Raw genomic sequence first — 15171 nt, forward strand, 5'->3', positions numbered from 1 at the left:
GCGGCCGCCGAGGTAAGGAACCGAGGAATGAGTCAACTGACCTTCATTGGGCGGAGGATTTGGGAGCGGTTCGCGCAGGCGGTCCCTCCCGAAAAGGTCGGCGCCCGCGAAAGGACTGCAACCAGAACTGAGCACGGAGGAGCCTCGTGAAGAACCACCCCGCCCCCGAGAAGTAAAACGACGTTGGCCCCGGAAGCGAGAACGCATTGGCGCGGAGGGGTGTGAAGGCTTGGGGCGGTCCTCTGGGAGCCTATGGACCTTATCTTTCCCTAAGGATTCCATAAGCTTCTCAAGATCCTCCCCAAACAACATTTTACCTTTAAAAGGCAGGGTACCCAGTCGAGCTTTAGAAGACTGATCAGCCGACCAGTTGCGAAGCTAGAGGAGTCTCCGGGCCGATACCGCCAAAGCCATCGCCTTGGATTGAACCCGGACCAGGTCATAAAATGCGTCAGCCGCGTACGCTATGACAGCCTCCAAACGCTCCACCTGTTCCGCCTCTGCCGACGGAAGAGCCTGTGCACCAAGGAGCTGTTGAACCCACCGGAGGCCCGCACGCAGCATGAGACTACTGCAGCAAGTAGCCCGGACCCCTAAAGCTAAGGATTCATGGATGCGCTTAAGATGTGACTCCAACTTACGGTCCTGCGGATCCTTGAGGGCCGTAGACCCTTCAACCGGGATCGTAGTGTGTTTAGTGACCGCGGAGACATAAGAATCAACCGCGGGGTACCGTAACAGATCCAAGCCTTCCTCAGGAAGGGGATACAGTTTATCCATGGCGCGTCCCACCCCGAGAGCCCCCTCAAGAGCCTCCCACTCCCGTAAAATTAAAAGCTTTAGCATAGGGTGAAAGGGAAACGCCGTGGCTGGGGCACTAAGCCCCCCTAGGAACGGATCCATATTCTTGGGCAGGAAGTCCAGTAGATTATCTACCAAGGGACCTCCAGACCTAATTCCTGTAGGACGAAGGGGATAAGAGGCCCCAGCTCCTCCCTGCGGAACAAACAAAGAAATCTGGAGACATCTCCCTCCAGCGGGGAGGTATCCATAGGATCTGGGGAGTAATCTGGGTCCGGAGAGACCGGAACCGTAAGAGGATTTGGTAGAGGAGCCACCCCGGGGACCACCCGGACCCTAACCGGCCCCTGGTGTTCCGCAGCCAGGCTAGTAGTCAACGGCGAGGAACGGGGCATTTTTGCAGGGGGAGGGTGGGTTCCTGCTCCTCATGCTAGCTAGCTAAATAAGATTTATACATGAGGAGAACAAATTCAGCTGAAAACGGGACCCTGGAAAAACGGGACGGGGGGGGGGTCGAGGGGGGGTCAGTACTCACCTCCTGGGGGTCCACAGGGCTCAAATCGGGGGGGGGGGGGTAAATCACAAAAATCTGGCCCCCCAGCCCCAGGAAGCTCCGAAATCGGAGCTGTTGAAAAATCCAAAATAGCCGCCGCTGAAGAATTCTGCCGGCTTAAAAACGGCCTGGCCAAGCCTGGGGGAGTCGATCCCCGGGCTAAATTTGTCCTCTCAGCCGAGGAGGGACCTTCCTCACCTGGCAGGCAAGCAGGGCAAAGACCCTGCCTCGACTAACGGGAGTAAAAAAGCCCACATGCAAGACAAACTGCTTGTCTGGGCATAGCCCAAGCTGTGCTCAGAAAAAAAAAAAGTAAAAACTCTTAAAGTGACAGCCTCAGCACCAAGGAGAGAGCAGGGAGACCCTGCTGACTCCTGCCTGTCTGACTGCCGGATTAAAGCCTGAGGACCAGAAAAGGGCCAAAAAAGGTAAAAAAAAGTAAGAAAAATTCTGATCAACTGCTGCAGAAGTCAGAGGTATTTGAATACCTGCGACTTCGGAACTTTGGTACCTTTTAAACTGATTTTTTTAAATCAGTAGTGACTGAGCGCAGCAGCGGGTCTAAAACCCTCTCGGCAGCCAGAAAAGGGGAGGGAGTCCCAGAGGGAGACGGTCCCACACCTGGAAGGTAACTCGGACTCAGACTATGCAGCGCAAAAGGGGCAAATAGCCCCGTGAGTCTGGCAAGAGCGAGGAGACGAAATCGTCTCCCAAGAAAAAAGAGAAAGACACTAAGGATCAAAAAACCCTGGAAATATAACTTTTCTGAAGTACTTGCTTGAATCTAAGATGGAATAGAAAAGGCTGACAAGCCAGAGACAGCCGAAGGGGAGCTGTTGCACCTGCTGGGAGACAGACAAATACTGAAGGGGTTAGTGTACAGGCTCTCCCCTTAAAGGGACATCCTCACAATTCTGGTCTGTCTCCACCTGCTGGATAAGGGACTTAACCCACTGACTGGACTGATCCTGGTACATACAGGGAAAGCTGGGTTTAAAAAGGTTTGTATAAGTTCTTGAAGGAAAAGTCCATTAACTGCTATTAATCAAGTTGACTTAGGGAATGGCCTTACTCCTTTTGTACAAGGTCTGCTTGATAATATGGAAGTTATAATACTGAAAGCATCATGTAACTTTGATGATTTAAATCAATTTTGAGCACAAGTAATTTGTTGGGGGGATATCCTTCCCTCCTCTCTCTCTCTCTCCCCTCCTCAAGCTGCCTGGGTCAGAGGTCATTAAGTTTCTTCTGACTTTTGAGCAGCTAAAATGTGCCAATTAATTTCTCAGTTTCCCTAAGTGCAATCTCCAAAAGTCTGCTTGCATTTAATTCTGACTGGATGGGGAGGTAACTCAGGGAAGCTCAGGATGCAGCTGGATTTTAGAAGGTTGCATGGCTGCATTTCTGTGGCTTGATTACCTGGGGAAATATAATGCACTTCATTTCCGATTTGTGTGCTTTACTTTAAATGTTTTTTGTTTTTTTTAAATCCACTATACGATTACTTGCTGTGTTTTTCTGTAAAACACAGTTGATGTCAATTATTAAGAAGTTCCTTCTGACCGGAGAACCAGCTAATAAAATCTTGCTATTACTGAAGACTGGTAATGAGCGGTTGCTATCTACAAAAAGTACAAGGATGAAAATATAAAAAATAATAAAAAATGAGGAAAATAAAATAAAAATAAGAGTTTGAAGAATAAAGCCGGTAGCTATTAAAAGAGGGGATCACAGAGTGGTTTCCTCATAGATAGCAACCGCACATTACCACGAATCGGGGAGTTTCCTTGATGGCTGAATGTTGATGTTGACAGTGGAAGGAAACAGCGGTTGTGTTTGTGTTTGGTATTACTAAAGACTGGCCTGGTGTTTGTGTACCTGTTAAAAGTGCTGCTGGCCTGGTGCATGAAGCCATCCACTACATTGGCTGCATTAAAATGTTTGTCTTATCCTCTATACGCAAAATTCCTTGTCCCCAAATTTGAATACTGATGAGAGCAAGCAATTAAAAAAAAAAGAAAAACCATATACCTTCGTCAGCTTTTCTAAGTAAATCATCAAGTAATATTTTTTGGTGCTCTTGACCATCCTCAAAGCTGTAGAGAGCCCACTTCTTCAGCAGAGTTTCGCCCTCTCCGCACACATCCATTTCAAGCAAGCCTGGAAACCACTCCTCCATGACTGAATCGATGTGATCCACAACCTGCCCCAGGAGAATGCAGCCTGCAAGAGCCAAAGCAGAGAGTTACGCAACCACCTTCTGCCCAGAGAGCTGGTAGAGCTCCGTTCATCATCAAGCTCAAGTAGCACAAGAAATCCATCAAGCTAACAAAAAATGAGAAGAAAACATGAACTGCATAACATTTTAAAAGTCCTCCCAGGGCTGAGACTGCAAACAATAAACGTGGAATAATAAAATGGACTTTTGTCTGCCTGCAATTACGTTCCTAAATAGAAGTTATTGAAGACTTGACACTGGACACTCTTGATATCTAAAAAACACTGCATTATCTGTTTGTGAAAGCTCTTCTATGTCTTTAGAGGGATCAAATTTTCAAAAGAGCAGTATCTGGATCAGAGATGCTATGCAGACGTGTCTGAATCCAAGCCAGCTTCAGACTTCTGTAAACGTAATACAGAGTGCAGGCTCCAGTTAACGTGGTTAATTAAAAAAAAAAGAACACCCGGACGTTAACTTTCAGCAGCCTGAATATGGCCCAAGCCCGCTTTGAAAATTTGTGGGTTTCCCCTCCTGGGCAGGTGTACTTTCTGCTTATATATTTATGGGCATCCTTTCAAACATCAAAAGTATGCACGTAAATATTTGCCATGTCCCAACCCCACCCTTACCACCCCCCAAATCACCTAATGCCAGTGCAGGGCAAAATATGCACCTAATCGAGATATTTGCTTAATTTTCATAAAAGTCGATTTACCTTCACAAACCGAGGTTTAGGCACATAAATCCTTTTGAAAATTAACCCCTCCACAAGGGGGTAGTTTTTAAACTGCTCGCATCGATGCAGAGACTGCAGGGATTTGTTAAAAGGGCCAATAATGCGCTTACTTTCCTTTTGAAGACTGCCACAGGTACAAAGTACCGCAAACCTGTGCAGATGAAGTTTGCACGTCAAAGTAAATGCACAGATCTGAAAATCCCATCTATGCACTTACTTTCCTCCCTTGACCTAACCTCGCCTCCGAGAACACCTCCTCCTAATGAGTCCCGACTTTTCCTCGCCGTGAGGGTGGGCAATGTTCAGCTTTTGGAAGTTGCCCTCCCAGTGTTTCATTTTTCATCCTCCTAACAATTAATGCAACTGGGCCTGCTGCAGAGAAAAATCTTAAACTGTAAAAGGCAATTCCCCAAATCATCCAATCTGCTTCATTATAATTCTGATGAAATATAAGACTGACAGTTTTTCAGTACTGTATCTCCAAATTAGCAAAAATTAGACCTCTTAGTAACAGACAGATAGTACAGGCTCTTCTGTACAATCAGGGGTTCTTTAAGAGGTGAAGATTAGTCACAATGATTATGTTTGAATAATTCTGGTCCCACAAAAGAGGCAGACTGTGTATTCAACAGTTCTCTTCATCTAATCCTTGCTAATCCACAAAGCAAGTGTGGAAGAGTCCTCACTTTCAAGCTGTATTATCAAAATCTTTTTTCTTTACTGGTGGAAAACCTCACTAGGGCTACAAACCAGGTCCTATCATCTGCCCAGTAATGGAAAAGCAAATGTTGCTTACCTGATGTAACAGGTGTTCTCACAGGACAGCAGGATGTTAGTCCTCACAAATGGGTGACATCGAGGATGGAGCCCACCACGGAAAACTTCTGTCAAAGTTTAAACAGAACTTTGACTGGCTCCTACTGGGCATGCCCAGCAAGGCACTGACCCTGCAGCCAGCAGGGGTCTCCCTTCAGTCTGATTTCAAAGCTACAGGCAGTGCCTAAAAAGTAAAAATAAAACGAACCCAACACCGCGGGGTGGCGGGCGGGTTTCGTGAGGACTAACATCCTGCTGTCCTGTGAGAACACCTGTTACATCAGGTAAGCAACATTTGCTTTCTCACAGGACAAGCAGGATGGTAGTCCTCACAAATGGGTGAGTACCGAGCTGAGGATGTCCTGACTGGCACCAAATGCACCCAACGGCGTGCAACAGGCACAACAACTGGGGTGGAATTTGGGAAAGGGCATCCGCACCCTACCGGGAAGGTGGAAGGGTGTTGGTACATCATGTTGGAAAAAGGTTACGCAAGACAGATTGGCCGAAGATGGAGTCTTGTCTTCCCGCTTTGTCCAAACAATAGTGGGCTGCAAAGGTATGGAGGGAACTCCAGGTTGCAGCTTTACAGATGTCAGGAAGCGGCACCGATCGAAGGTGTGCTACCGAAGTCGCCATGGCCCTCACAGAGTGTGCTTTTACACGGTCTTGAAAAGGAATGCCAGCTTGCTGATAGCAAAAAGAAATGCAGTCCGCCAACCAGGAGGAAAGAGCCTGCTTACCCACAGGTTGTCCTAACTTGTTAGGATGGAAGGAGACAAACAGTTGAGTGCTCTTCCTGTGAGCAACTGTACGGTCTAGGTAAAAAGCTAGAGCCCGTTTACAGTCTAGGGTATGCAGAGTCTGTTCCCCAGAGTTGGAATGGGGCCTGGGAAAAAAGATAGGTAGTATGATGGATTGATTGATATGAAATTCAGAAACTACCTTAGGTAAAAATTTAGGGTGAGTGCGGAGTACCGCCCTGTCTTGCAGGAGTTTAGTGTAAGGCGGATAGGTGACTAAGGCCTGTAACTCACTAACCCTGCGAGCTGAAGTAATGGCCAACAGGAATAATACTTTCCATGTGAGATACTTCAATTCACAGGAGTGCAGAGGTTCGAAAGGTGGTTTCATTAGACGACCAAGAACCAGATTAAGGTCCCAAGATGGGGCCGGAGGACGTAAGGGTGGTTTCAGATGGAGCAAGCCTTTAAGGAAGCGTGTCACCAGGGGTTGTACTGAAATAGGGACACCCTCTATACCTTTATGGAAGGCGGCTACCGCACTGACATGCATCCTAATGGAAGAGGTCTTTAGACCGGATTCTGATAGGTGCCATAAATAGTCCAAGAACTTAGAGATTGGACAGGAAAGGGGATCAAGGGACTGAGAAGTGCACCATGATGTGTACCTTTTCCATTTATATGAATAGGATCTTCTGGTGGAGGGCTTTCGTGAAGCTATCAGGACACGAGAAACCGAATCCGAAAGGTTAAAAGGCTGAAGGACTAACCTTTCAACATCCATGCCGTCAGGGACAAGGCTTGGAGGTTGGGATGGAGGAGGCATCCGTCGTTTTGAGTGAGCAGATGCGGATCCGTTCCCAGAGGGATGTGCCTGCGGATGGAGAGATCCTGGAGTATGGGAAACCACACTTGGCGTGGCCAGTGGGGTGCTATCAGGATCATGGTTCCCCTGTCCTGGCGTAGCTTCACGAGAGTCCTTGACAGAAGAGGAAGTGGAGGGAATGCATAAAGCAGACCTGTCGTCCACTTGAGGGAGAAGGCATCCCTCGGCTGAGAGTGTTTGCTCCGAATGAGAGAGCAGTAATCGTCCACTTTGTGGTTCTGAGGGGACGCAAAGAGGTCTATGCGGGGAAAACCCCACTTGTGAAACAGAGAGGTCACTACCAGAGGATCGAGTGACCACTCGTGTGGCTTGAAGACACAGCTCAGCTGGTCTGCCAATACATTGTCTACTCCCGGCAAGTAAGTGGCCTTGAGGTACATGGAATGGGAGAGGGCTTCTGCCCAAATCTGCGCAGCTTCCTGACACAGAAAGAAGGAGCCTGTGCCTCCCTGCTTGTTTATGTACCACATGGCCACTTGGTTGTCTGTCTGGATTAAGATCATCTGATTTGATAGATGATCTTTGAAAGTTCTGAGCGCGTAGCGGATTGCTCGAAGTTCCAAGAAATTTATCTGGTGTTCGGCTTCCTCTGGTGACCATAACCCTTGGGTTTGCAATTCGTCCACATGGGCCCCCCAACCGATGTGGGAAGCATCGGTGGTTAGGATTACCTGTGGATCTGGTAGGAGAAAGGGTAAGCCTTGAAGGAGGTTGACTTGAGTTGTCCACCAGGTTAAAGACAGGCGTAGCGCTTGTGTAACTGTGACAATGGAGGACAGAGGCTGATAAGCCTGAATCCATTGGTGTCGTAGAGTCCATTGTGTTACTCTCATGGCTAGTCGGGTCAAGGGAGTGACTTGAACCGAAGATGCCATGTGTCCTAGGAGGATGAGGAATTGGCGAGCTGTGGCAGTGTGTTGAGACTGGAGCTGGCGAGCTAGGGACATGAGCGTTTGAACTCGTTGAAGTGGAAGGTAGGCTTTTGCCTGTAAGGTGTCCAAGTCTGCTCCAATGAAGGATAAGGTTTGAGATGGGACTAAGCAAGATTTCTCGTAATTGACAAGAAACCCCAAGGAAAGGAGTGTGTGAATTGTCAACTTCAGGGAGGATTGAGCAAGTTGAGGGGTGGAGGCCCTGATTAGCCAATCGTCCAGATAGGGGTAGACGTGGACACCTTCCTTCCTGAGGAATGCTGCTACCACTACGAGACATTTGGTAAAGACCCGTGGAGCAGATGCCAGCCCGAAAGGTAGTACCCGGTATTGATAATGGTCGTGGCCTATCAGAAAACGCAGATACTTGCGATGAGATTGTGTTATCGCAATGTGGGTATAAGCGTCCTTGAGGTCGAGAGAGCACAGCCAATCCCCCTTTCGTAAGAGAGGGAGCAAGGCGCCCAGGGTTACCATCTTGAACTTTTCTTTTTGCAGATACTTGTTGAGGGCTCGAAGGTCCAGAATTGGACGTAGTCCCCCTGATTTCTTTGGTATGAGGAAGTATCTGGAATAGAATCCTTTCCCTTGTTGACAAGGAGGGACGGGTTCTATAGCATTTGATTGTAGAAGAAGGGATACTTCTTGTTGTAATTGAGTCAAATGGCTGGTTAGACTCCATGCCTGAAGGGGCGGGGAGTCTGGCGGAAGAGTTATGAAGTTGAGGTGGTAACCCTGTGCGATAATTGCTAGCACCCACTGATCTGAGGTGAGCTGTTTCCAACGGTGTAAAAAGTGGTACAGACGACCTCCCACAGGGATGTGTGGAAGAGGGATTTGGCATGTGCTCAGTACAGGGAAGTCAAAGGCCCGCCGTAGGCCCAGGAGGTGGGGCTACAGTAGGTCTTTGCTTTCTCGGCTGACGAGGCTGAGGTCTGCTGGAGGACCGTGCAGGACGAGCCCTAGCTGATGGAGGAAAGTAGCGACGTGGTCGAAAGAACGACTTCTTAGAGTCCTTCTTTGGTGGTTGCTTGGAGGACACCTCAGGCGGGACAGATGAGAGTTGTTTCAACGTCTCATGGTGGTCTTTTAACTCCGCCACAATCTGTTGAATTTGCTCTCCAAACAAATTGTCGCCTAAGCAGGGTAAATCAGCAAGACGATCTTGGACCTCTGGACGAAGGTTGGAGGACTTTAACCAAGCCCAACGTCTGGCTGAGATGGCTGTGGCTGAAACCTTCGTGGAAGCATCGAATATGTCATAGGCAGTTCTGATGTCATGCTTCCCTGCCTCAAATCCTTTGTGAAGAAGGGCTTGAAGCTGCGGCTGGTATTGGTCTGGTAATGTGTCAGCATAGTCTTGCATCTGCTTAAGGATGGCTCTGTTGTACTGAGTAATGTAAAGTTGATATGCAGCTATGCGTGAAATCAACATAGCTCCATGATATACCTTTCGTCCCACACTATCCAGGAATTTATTGTCCTTGGTAGGTGGAGTAGAAGAATGTGGTTTCAGACGCTTGGCCTTCTTTTGTGCGGACTCAACCACAACAGAGCGATGATCCAGTTGAGGCTTTTGAAAACCTGGTGCTGACTGGACAAGGTATGTGGAGTCAGCCTTCTTGTTGACTGGGGAAACAGAGGAAGGAGATTCCCAGTTTTTCTTGAGCAGATCCAAAAACACCTGGTGAATAGGAATAGAAGCGATGATTTTTGGAGCATCCAGAAATTGAAGCAGTTCCATCATCTGGTGTCTGTCATCAGCTTCAGATTGTAGTTGAAAAGGTACAACTTCTGACATCTCTTTCACAAAATTAATGAAAGATAGATCCTCAGGAGGAGATCTTTTTCTACTCTCTGTAGGAGAAGGTGGCGAAGGCAAATCTGTGTCAGAAGAGGTATCATCATCATCACCCCAGGTATCGTAGGGATCATGTGGGGCTTGTAGCCCTGATGGACCTGGCTGAGGCTCTGAAGGCATCGATGGAAACCGAGGTGGAATCGGTGCGGTAGGTGGAACCAGAAATGGCATCGATGGCTTCGGTGCTGCCGATGGAATCGGTGCCTGGCGTGGAATCGATGGAGCCGAAGGATAAATCGGTGGAGAAATACCAGAAGGTACCGATGGAACTACCCCGAAAGGGGGAAGTCGAAACGGTGTTTCTCCTGCTGATGAGAAACCAGTCGGAGACGGTGGTGTTGTCGATGGCACTGGAATCACCGATGGAAGGGCCGTCATGAGTGCCTCCATGCGGCTCAGTAGCGGTGCTAGCGCTTGCACCAACGGCTCGGTGGACGGTTCCCTCCTCGGTGGCGAAGCCGGTGCCGGCATCGGTGCCGGGGGCGGCACTGGAACCGGTGCCGGAGACGGTGCCGATGGAGGTTGTAATTTCTTCATCGCTTTCTCGATGGCCTCCTGGACCAGCCGGTCCAGTTCTGCCCGGAGACCAGGGGTAACCATACCCGGCTCGACGGGAGAGGGAGGCTGAGGCAGGGCCGGAGGGACCACCGTAACCGGTGGGATCACGGCCCCCACACCCCGAGAGGGTGAGGGTTTCCTCGATGCCGGCGAACGAGACGTGGAGGGTGTCCGGTCTGTTCGCGGCTTCTTTGTCGGTGGTTCGGCTTGAGCGGAGGTCGATGGCTGTGGATCCTCGACAGGCCGAGACTTGTGCCGTTGATGGCGATGCTTTTCTTTCCGATCCCCTCGCCCATCCGGGGAAGGGACAGGAGTCGACGGCCGAGAAGCGATCGATGGCGGACGGTCACCAGAGGGTTGACGGTGGTGGTACAACTTCGACGGTGCCGGTTCCGAGGACGTCGATGCTATCGATGGCGTTGGGGTGGGTGCATGGAAGAGGAGCCCCATCTTCTCCATCCTGGCTTTGCGACCTTTGGGTGTCATTAAGGCACATTTGGTGCAAGTCAGGACATCATGCTCACTACCCAAACACATTACACAAACCCTGTGGGGGTCTGTGATGGACATAGTCCGGGTACAATCCGGACAACGACGGAACCCCGTTGCCATGGCTGGAAGCCAAAATTTAGGCTGGGGATCGGTAAGTGCCAACAGGCCTCGAGGGCCAAAATCGACGGTAGTCGATGGAAAAGGCAAAAAAACTTACCGGGTTCCGTAAGATGACTAAAAATTTGTCGAAGGGAGACCCCTGAGGGGCAAATTTTCTTAGGAAATTAATTTCCAAATTCCTGTCAGGAACGTGGTTAGAGAGCTCCTTTCACCGCGTGGCAACTGCTGCGCGGAAAAAAGAAGACTGAAGGGAGACCCCTGCTGGCTGCAGGGTCAGTGCCTTGCTGGGCATGCCCAGTAGGGGCCAGTCAAAGTTCTGTTTAAACTTTGACAGAAGTTTTCCGTGGTGGGCTCCATCCTCGATGTCACCCATTTGTGAGGACTACCATCCTGCTTGTCCTGTGAGAAACACAAGGAAGATGACATTCAAAGGGATTTATCTGGATAACTGCTGATGTTTGACCACTTATGTAGATAAAATGTATCCTAATAACTTGGAGGTGTTCTGGGGTGGAGCGGACTTAGCCAAATAACCTAACCAGCACAGCTGGCCAAATAAGTTATTTGGCTAAGTCTAGACATGTCTTAGATGTGTCTAGATGTGTTCCCAAATAACTATACCATAACTGGCTATATTCAAATGATATAGCTGATTAAATGGTGACAAGGACATTTTTTTTCAAAGTTTGTGGGCTTTCAGGCCCAATCTTGCAGCTTCCACCCCACAAAAAACATTTGAAATAAGTGATAGCTAGCACCCGATGCCTCCCATTACCCACCCAACCTACCAAATTTAAAAAATAAGCAGCCAAGGTGCCCCAAGGCTGACCTCCCTACTTCCTTCCATGACATTACCGACAAAGTCCCCAAGACCCTCCTGACCCACAACCTCTCTTCTCTACCCTCCCCAGAGCCTCCCTCCCACCACAGTGCCTGAAACCCTGTAGGGAGCACAGTAATATCTTGGCCTCTTCCAGTCTCTCTCTGTTGGCAACGTTCTTAACACACACTTCCAGTGTTGCTGTCAGGTCCATGCTGGAAGTGGCTGGGAGCAGGTAAGACACTATGGTGCTCCCAGCTGGGGTTTCAGGGAGTCTACAGAGAGGAAGAGGGTTGGAGGTGGGTGGAGTCAGCAGGGATCTTGGGGACTTGTCAATAATATCCTGTAACGGGGGAGCAGGCCTTGGGGCACCACAGCTGCTTCTTTATTTTTTAAATTTGGCAAGTTGAGGGGGGTAGGAAGGGCATCAGCCACTAGTCTGCACTTATTTAAAATCTTTTGTGAGGTGTGGAGCTGAAGAATCAAGCTAAAGGTCAACACTTTTTTTTTTTTAATTTCCTTGTTGCCAGTTAACTGACTATACGTTATGAATATACCTGGATAAGGTAAAGTTATCCGGGAACATGTTCCCGGATAACTTTGAAAGCCATCTGGTGATATTTAAACACAGCTGGTTAGGTTTCAAAGTTATACAGCTACGTTTATCCTGCTGGATATCCCCGATAACTTTAATGGGATAAGTTATCCATCATCAGTTTTCCTGAATATTGGTCTCAAAGATTAAGGGACAGGGCACAAGATGATGAGGACCAGAATGTCAAAAATGAATGTCAATAAATCTGTTGGATATTCATGAACAGAGTTAAACCAGTCTACAAATTAATATGGGTATGATAAACCTTTAAGAGTGTCATTTATTTACCTTTTCTGCAGGAAGGAACTGTAATTTTCACAAAGCTGTCTGAATTGTTATCAAGGACTGTAGACTCCACCAAACAGTAAGCTTCAGGAGACCAGTTCAGATAGATACCCTGCCTCCAATACATCCTACTAGGGTACAGAGCTTTTTCTGGGAAAAGCAAAAGAAGTGCCAAAGTCAACTAACATCACAATTAATTCTGTTCTACAAAATTAAAAAGGAAATGCTCCAAACTTTCAATGTGATGCTTTGCTTTGACATTTAGAAAAAGTCAGTACCTCTCCCAGAAAGCATATAAGAAGATATTTCAAGCAATCTGTTGATCAGACGAGACCAGAATCCCATTGGAAAATATGGCATCTCATACAACCGAACGATAACTTCTGAATTTTCACAGTGGGGGAGCTCTATCACAGGTCTATGGTCAGATAAGCTGCAAGAAATGAAAACAATTAAAGCAAGCAATTCATAATTGCCAGGCATCACATGGCAGCTCAGACAGTTTTAGATCAAGCAACAGGAATATTTTAAAAAGTTTAGCCAGTAAAGGTCTCAAAATGTCTAACCGCCCCCTCGCCCGTACCATCTGGGTGCAGAACTCCACACAGCTAAAAAAGGCACCAAACGAGAATGAATTACTGCATGTCTGCACACCTTTTGCAGATCACGCAATCTATACATGTCGGTGTGGATTTTAATTTTTTAAACAAGAGTTAAGGCAAAGACTTGTGTTAAACGAACAGAAGACATTACAAACAGTGGCACCTCACTACAATTTTTGATATTAACCTACAGGATTAAGCTGCTCCTCTTGACAGCTTGTTAGCTGCAGTCCAAGTCAAGGCATAACGAAACCCTGTCACAGACGATTAGTCACCCAGAGGAAGAATGACTCCATGGACACACACGGACATCTTCCTGATTCAGTTCTGAAGCAAAAGTCTCAGATCCACTGATCCAAAAAACTCACCCAGCAGATGCTTAACAGATAATGAAACACAGAGGGTTACTCCTTTACTGTTGGTTGACAAGGAGGGGAAAGGTTCCCCTGCGAAATCTTTCCTGTAAACTTTTAGGGGATAATTTTATAACTGCCCGCAGTGGTGCAAAGTCTGCAGGTACTTTTTTACATGCATTGTCAAAGGGAAAGCAGACAGACGTATTTACGCCTGCTAATTTAAGCTGGTAGTTTTCTCAAGAAAGATTATACATGCACTTTTTGAATTTTTAAAAGGTTGTGCACCAAAGTACAACCCCCCCCCCCCCCCAGGAATGCCTCCCCCGACTGCGGGTCAAGTTCCGCATGTAGTGGAACACTGGAGGCATTTTTCAAAGGAGTTACACGGGCAAGAGCAGCATATATGGTAGCAATTTTCAAAAGCTCATTTACAAACCTCTTGACAATTCAAGCCCCATGATGTGAATTTTCAAAGGAGTTATGCATGTAAAACCAGCAATTTTCCAAAGTCCATTTATCTCCCATGTGCGTATCCATCTGCATGCAGGGCAATTTAAAAAAATTTTTTTTAAAAAAGCCCATTTCCACTGGGAAAAGAAAATCATCCTTAGAGAGGATAAATCTTCAAAGGGACTTCTGCGGGTAAAGTAGTGATTTAACCACAGAAAAGGTCCTTTAGAAAACTGGACCACCATTACGCTCATAAAATTACGTGTATGAGCACTATATGTGCAGACTTCTGGATGTAATTTTCAAAGAATTATGTTGGGTTGCACGGGTAAAAATACCACATACATGTGTAAGTAGCATGTGCGCACATTTAGGCTATTTTATAAACCTCGAGAGGACGCCTGTACTTGCAGTATCTTCCTTAACAGGGTTAAAAAAGGTGCGGCTTAAAGGCGTTCCAGGGCGGGGTTCAGAAATACGTGCACAAGTTGCTATTTTGTAAGCGATATACGTGCACATACGGTACCGAACTCATCCAAATGCATTTATGCCTGCTAATCGACTTGTGCAATTGAAATCGGAGTTCTCTTTTGTCAGCAGTCTTTGGATGGGAGGTCTGGGTGAACCGGTGGGAGTTCAGGATGAAGTGCTGGAGGATCTAGGTGAACTGGACTGGAAGAACTGGTTGAGGTATTGGCAAACTGACAATTCCTGGTATGCAAGCAGGTATTTTCAGAAGAGCACGCTTTATAAAATATCTACTTCTGTGTTTAATTCTGGGTTATTATTTATTTATTTTATTTAACATTTTTATATACCGACCTTCATGAAAAAAATTCATATCAGATTGGTTTACATGTAACAAGGGGTATAACATAATCAACCATTTAACAAGAGGCGAAAGTTACATATAACAAGGAGGTTTTAACTTGGAGGGCTAGGTTAGCCGGAGATATAGGAAGCATAACTGAATAAATTAGATAATGCAATAATATAAAGAAGAGAGGCATAAATATAATGCCTAAACTTGGAGGGGCGTTTAGTTAGGAATCAGTGTCCGGTCTGGTGAAGAAATTGCTGGATATGCAAGTTAGGGGAAGGCTTGGAGGACGAGCCATGTCTTGAATTTTTTTCGGAAGGTTAGAGGGCATGGTTCTAGTCTGAGGTCTGTGGGCATCTTGTTCCAGATGGCTGGGCCGGCTGTAGAAAAAGCTCGTTCTTTGGTGGATGATAGGCGAGTGGATTTCATTGGGGGGGTTTGCAGGATGCCTTTATATGCTTCTCAGATAGGTCTAGCAGATGAGTATAATTTGAGAGGAATCTGGAGGTCTAGTTGTTGCTGAT

General features: G+C 47.2%; 1 protein-coding gene across 2 annotated transcripts in view; it reads right to left on the reverse strand.

Moving 5' to 3' along the window:
• Positions 1-15171, reverse strand: part of LRRK2 (leucine rich repeat kinase 2) — a 584366-nt gene that overhangs the window by 156837 nt on the left and 412358 nt on the right. For both annotated transcript variants that reach the window (XM_029617357.1, XM_029617356.1), the window contains 3 exons: positions 12698-12852; positions 12423-12569; positions 3386-3577 (listed from right to left, as the gene is read on the reverse strand). In XM_029617357.1, coding sequence (XP_029473217.1) covers positions 3386-3577; positions 12423-12569; positions 12698-12852 — 494 coding nt within the window. The remainder of the gene's footprint in view (positions 1-3385; positions 3578-12422; positions 12570-12697; positions 12853-15171) is intronic.

Source organism: Rhinatrema bivittatum, chromosome 9 (genome assembly GCF_901001135.1).
Source record: "Rhinatrema bivittatum chromosome 9, aRhiBiv1.1, whole genome shotgun sequence".
Classification (NCBI taxonomy): Eukaryota; Metazoa; Chordata; class Amphibia; order Gymnophiona; family Rhinatrematidae; genus Rhinatrema; species Rhinatrema bivittatum.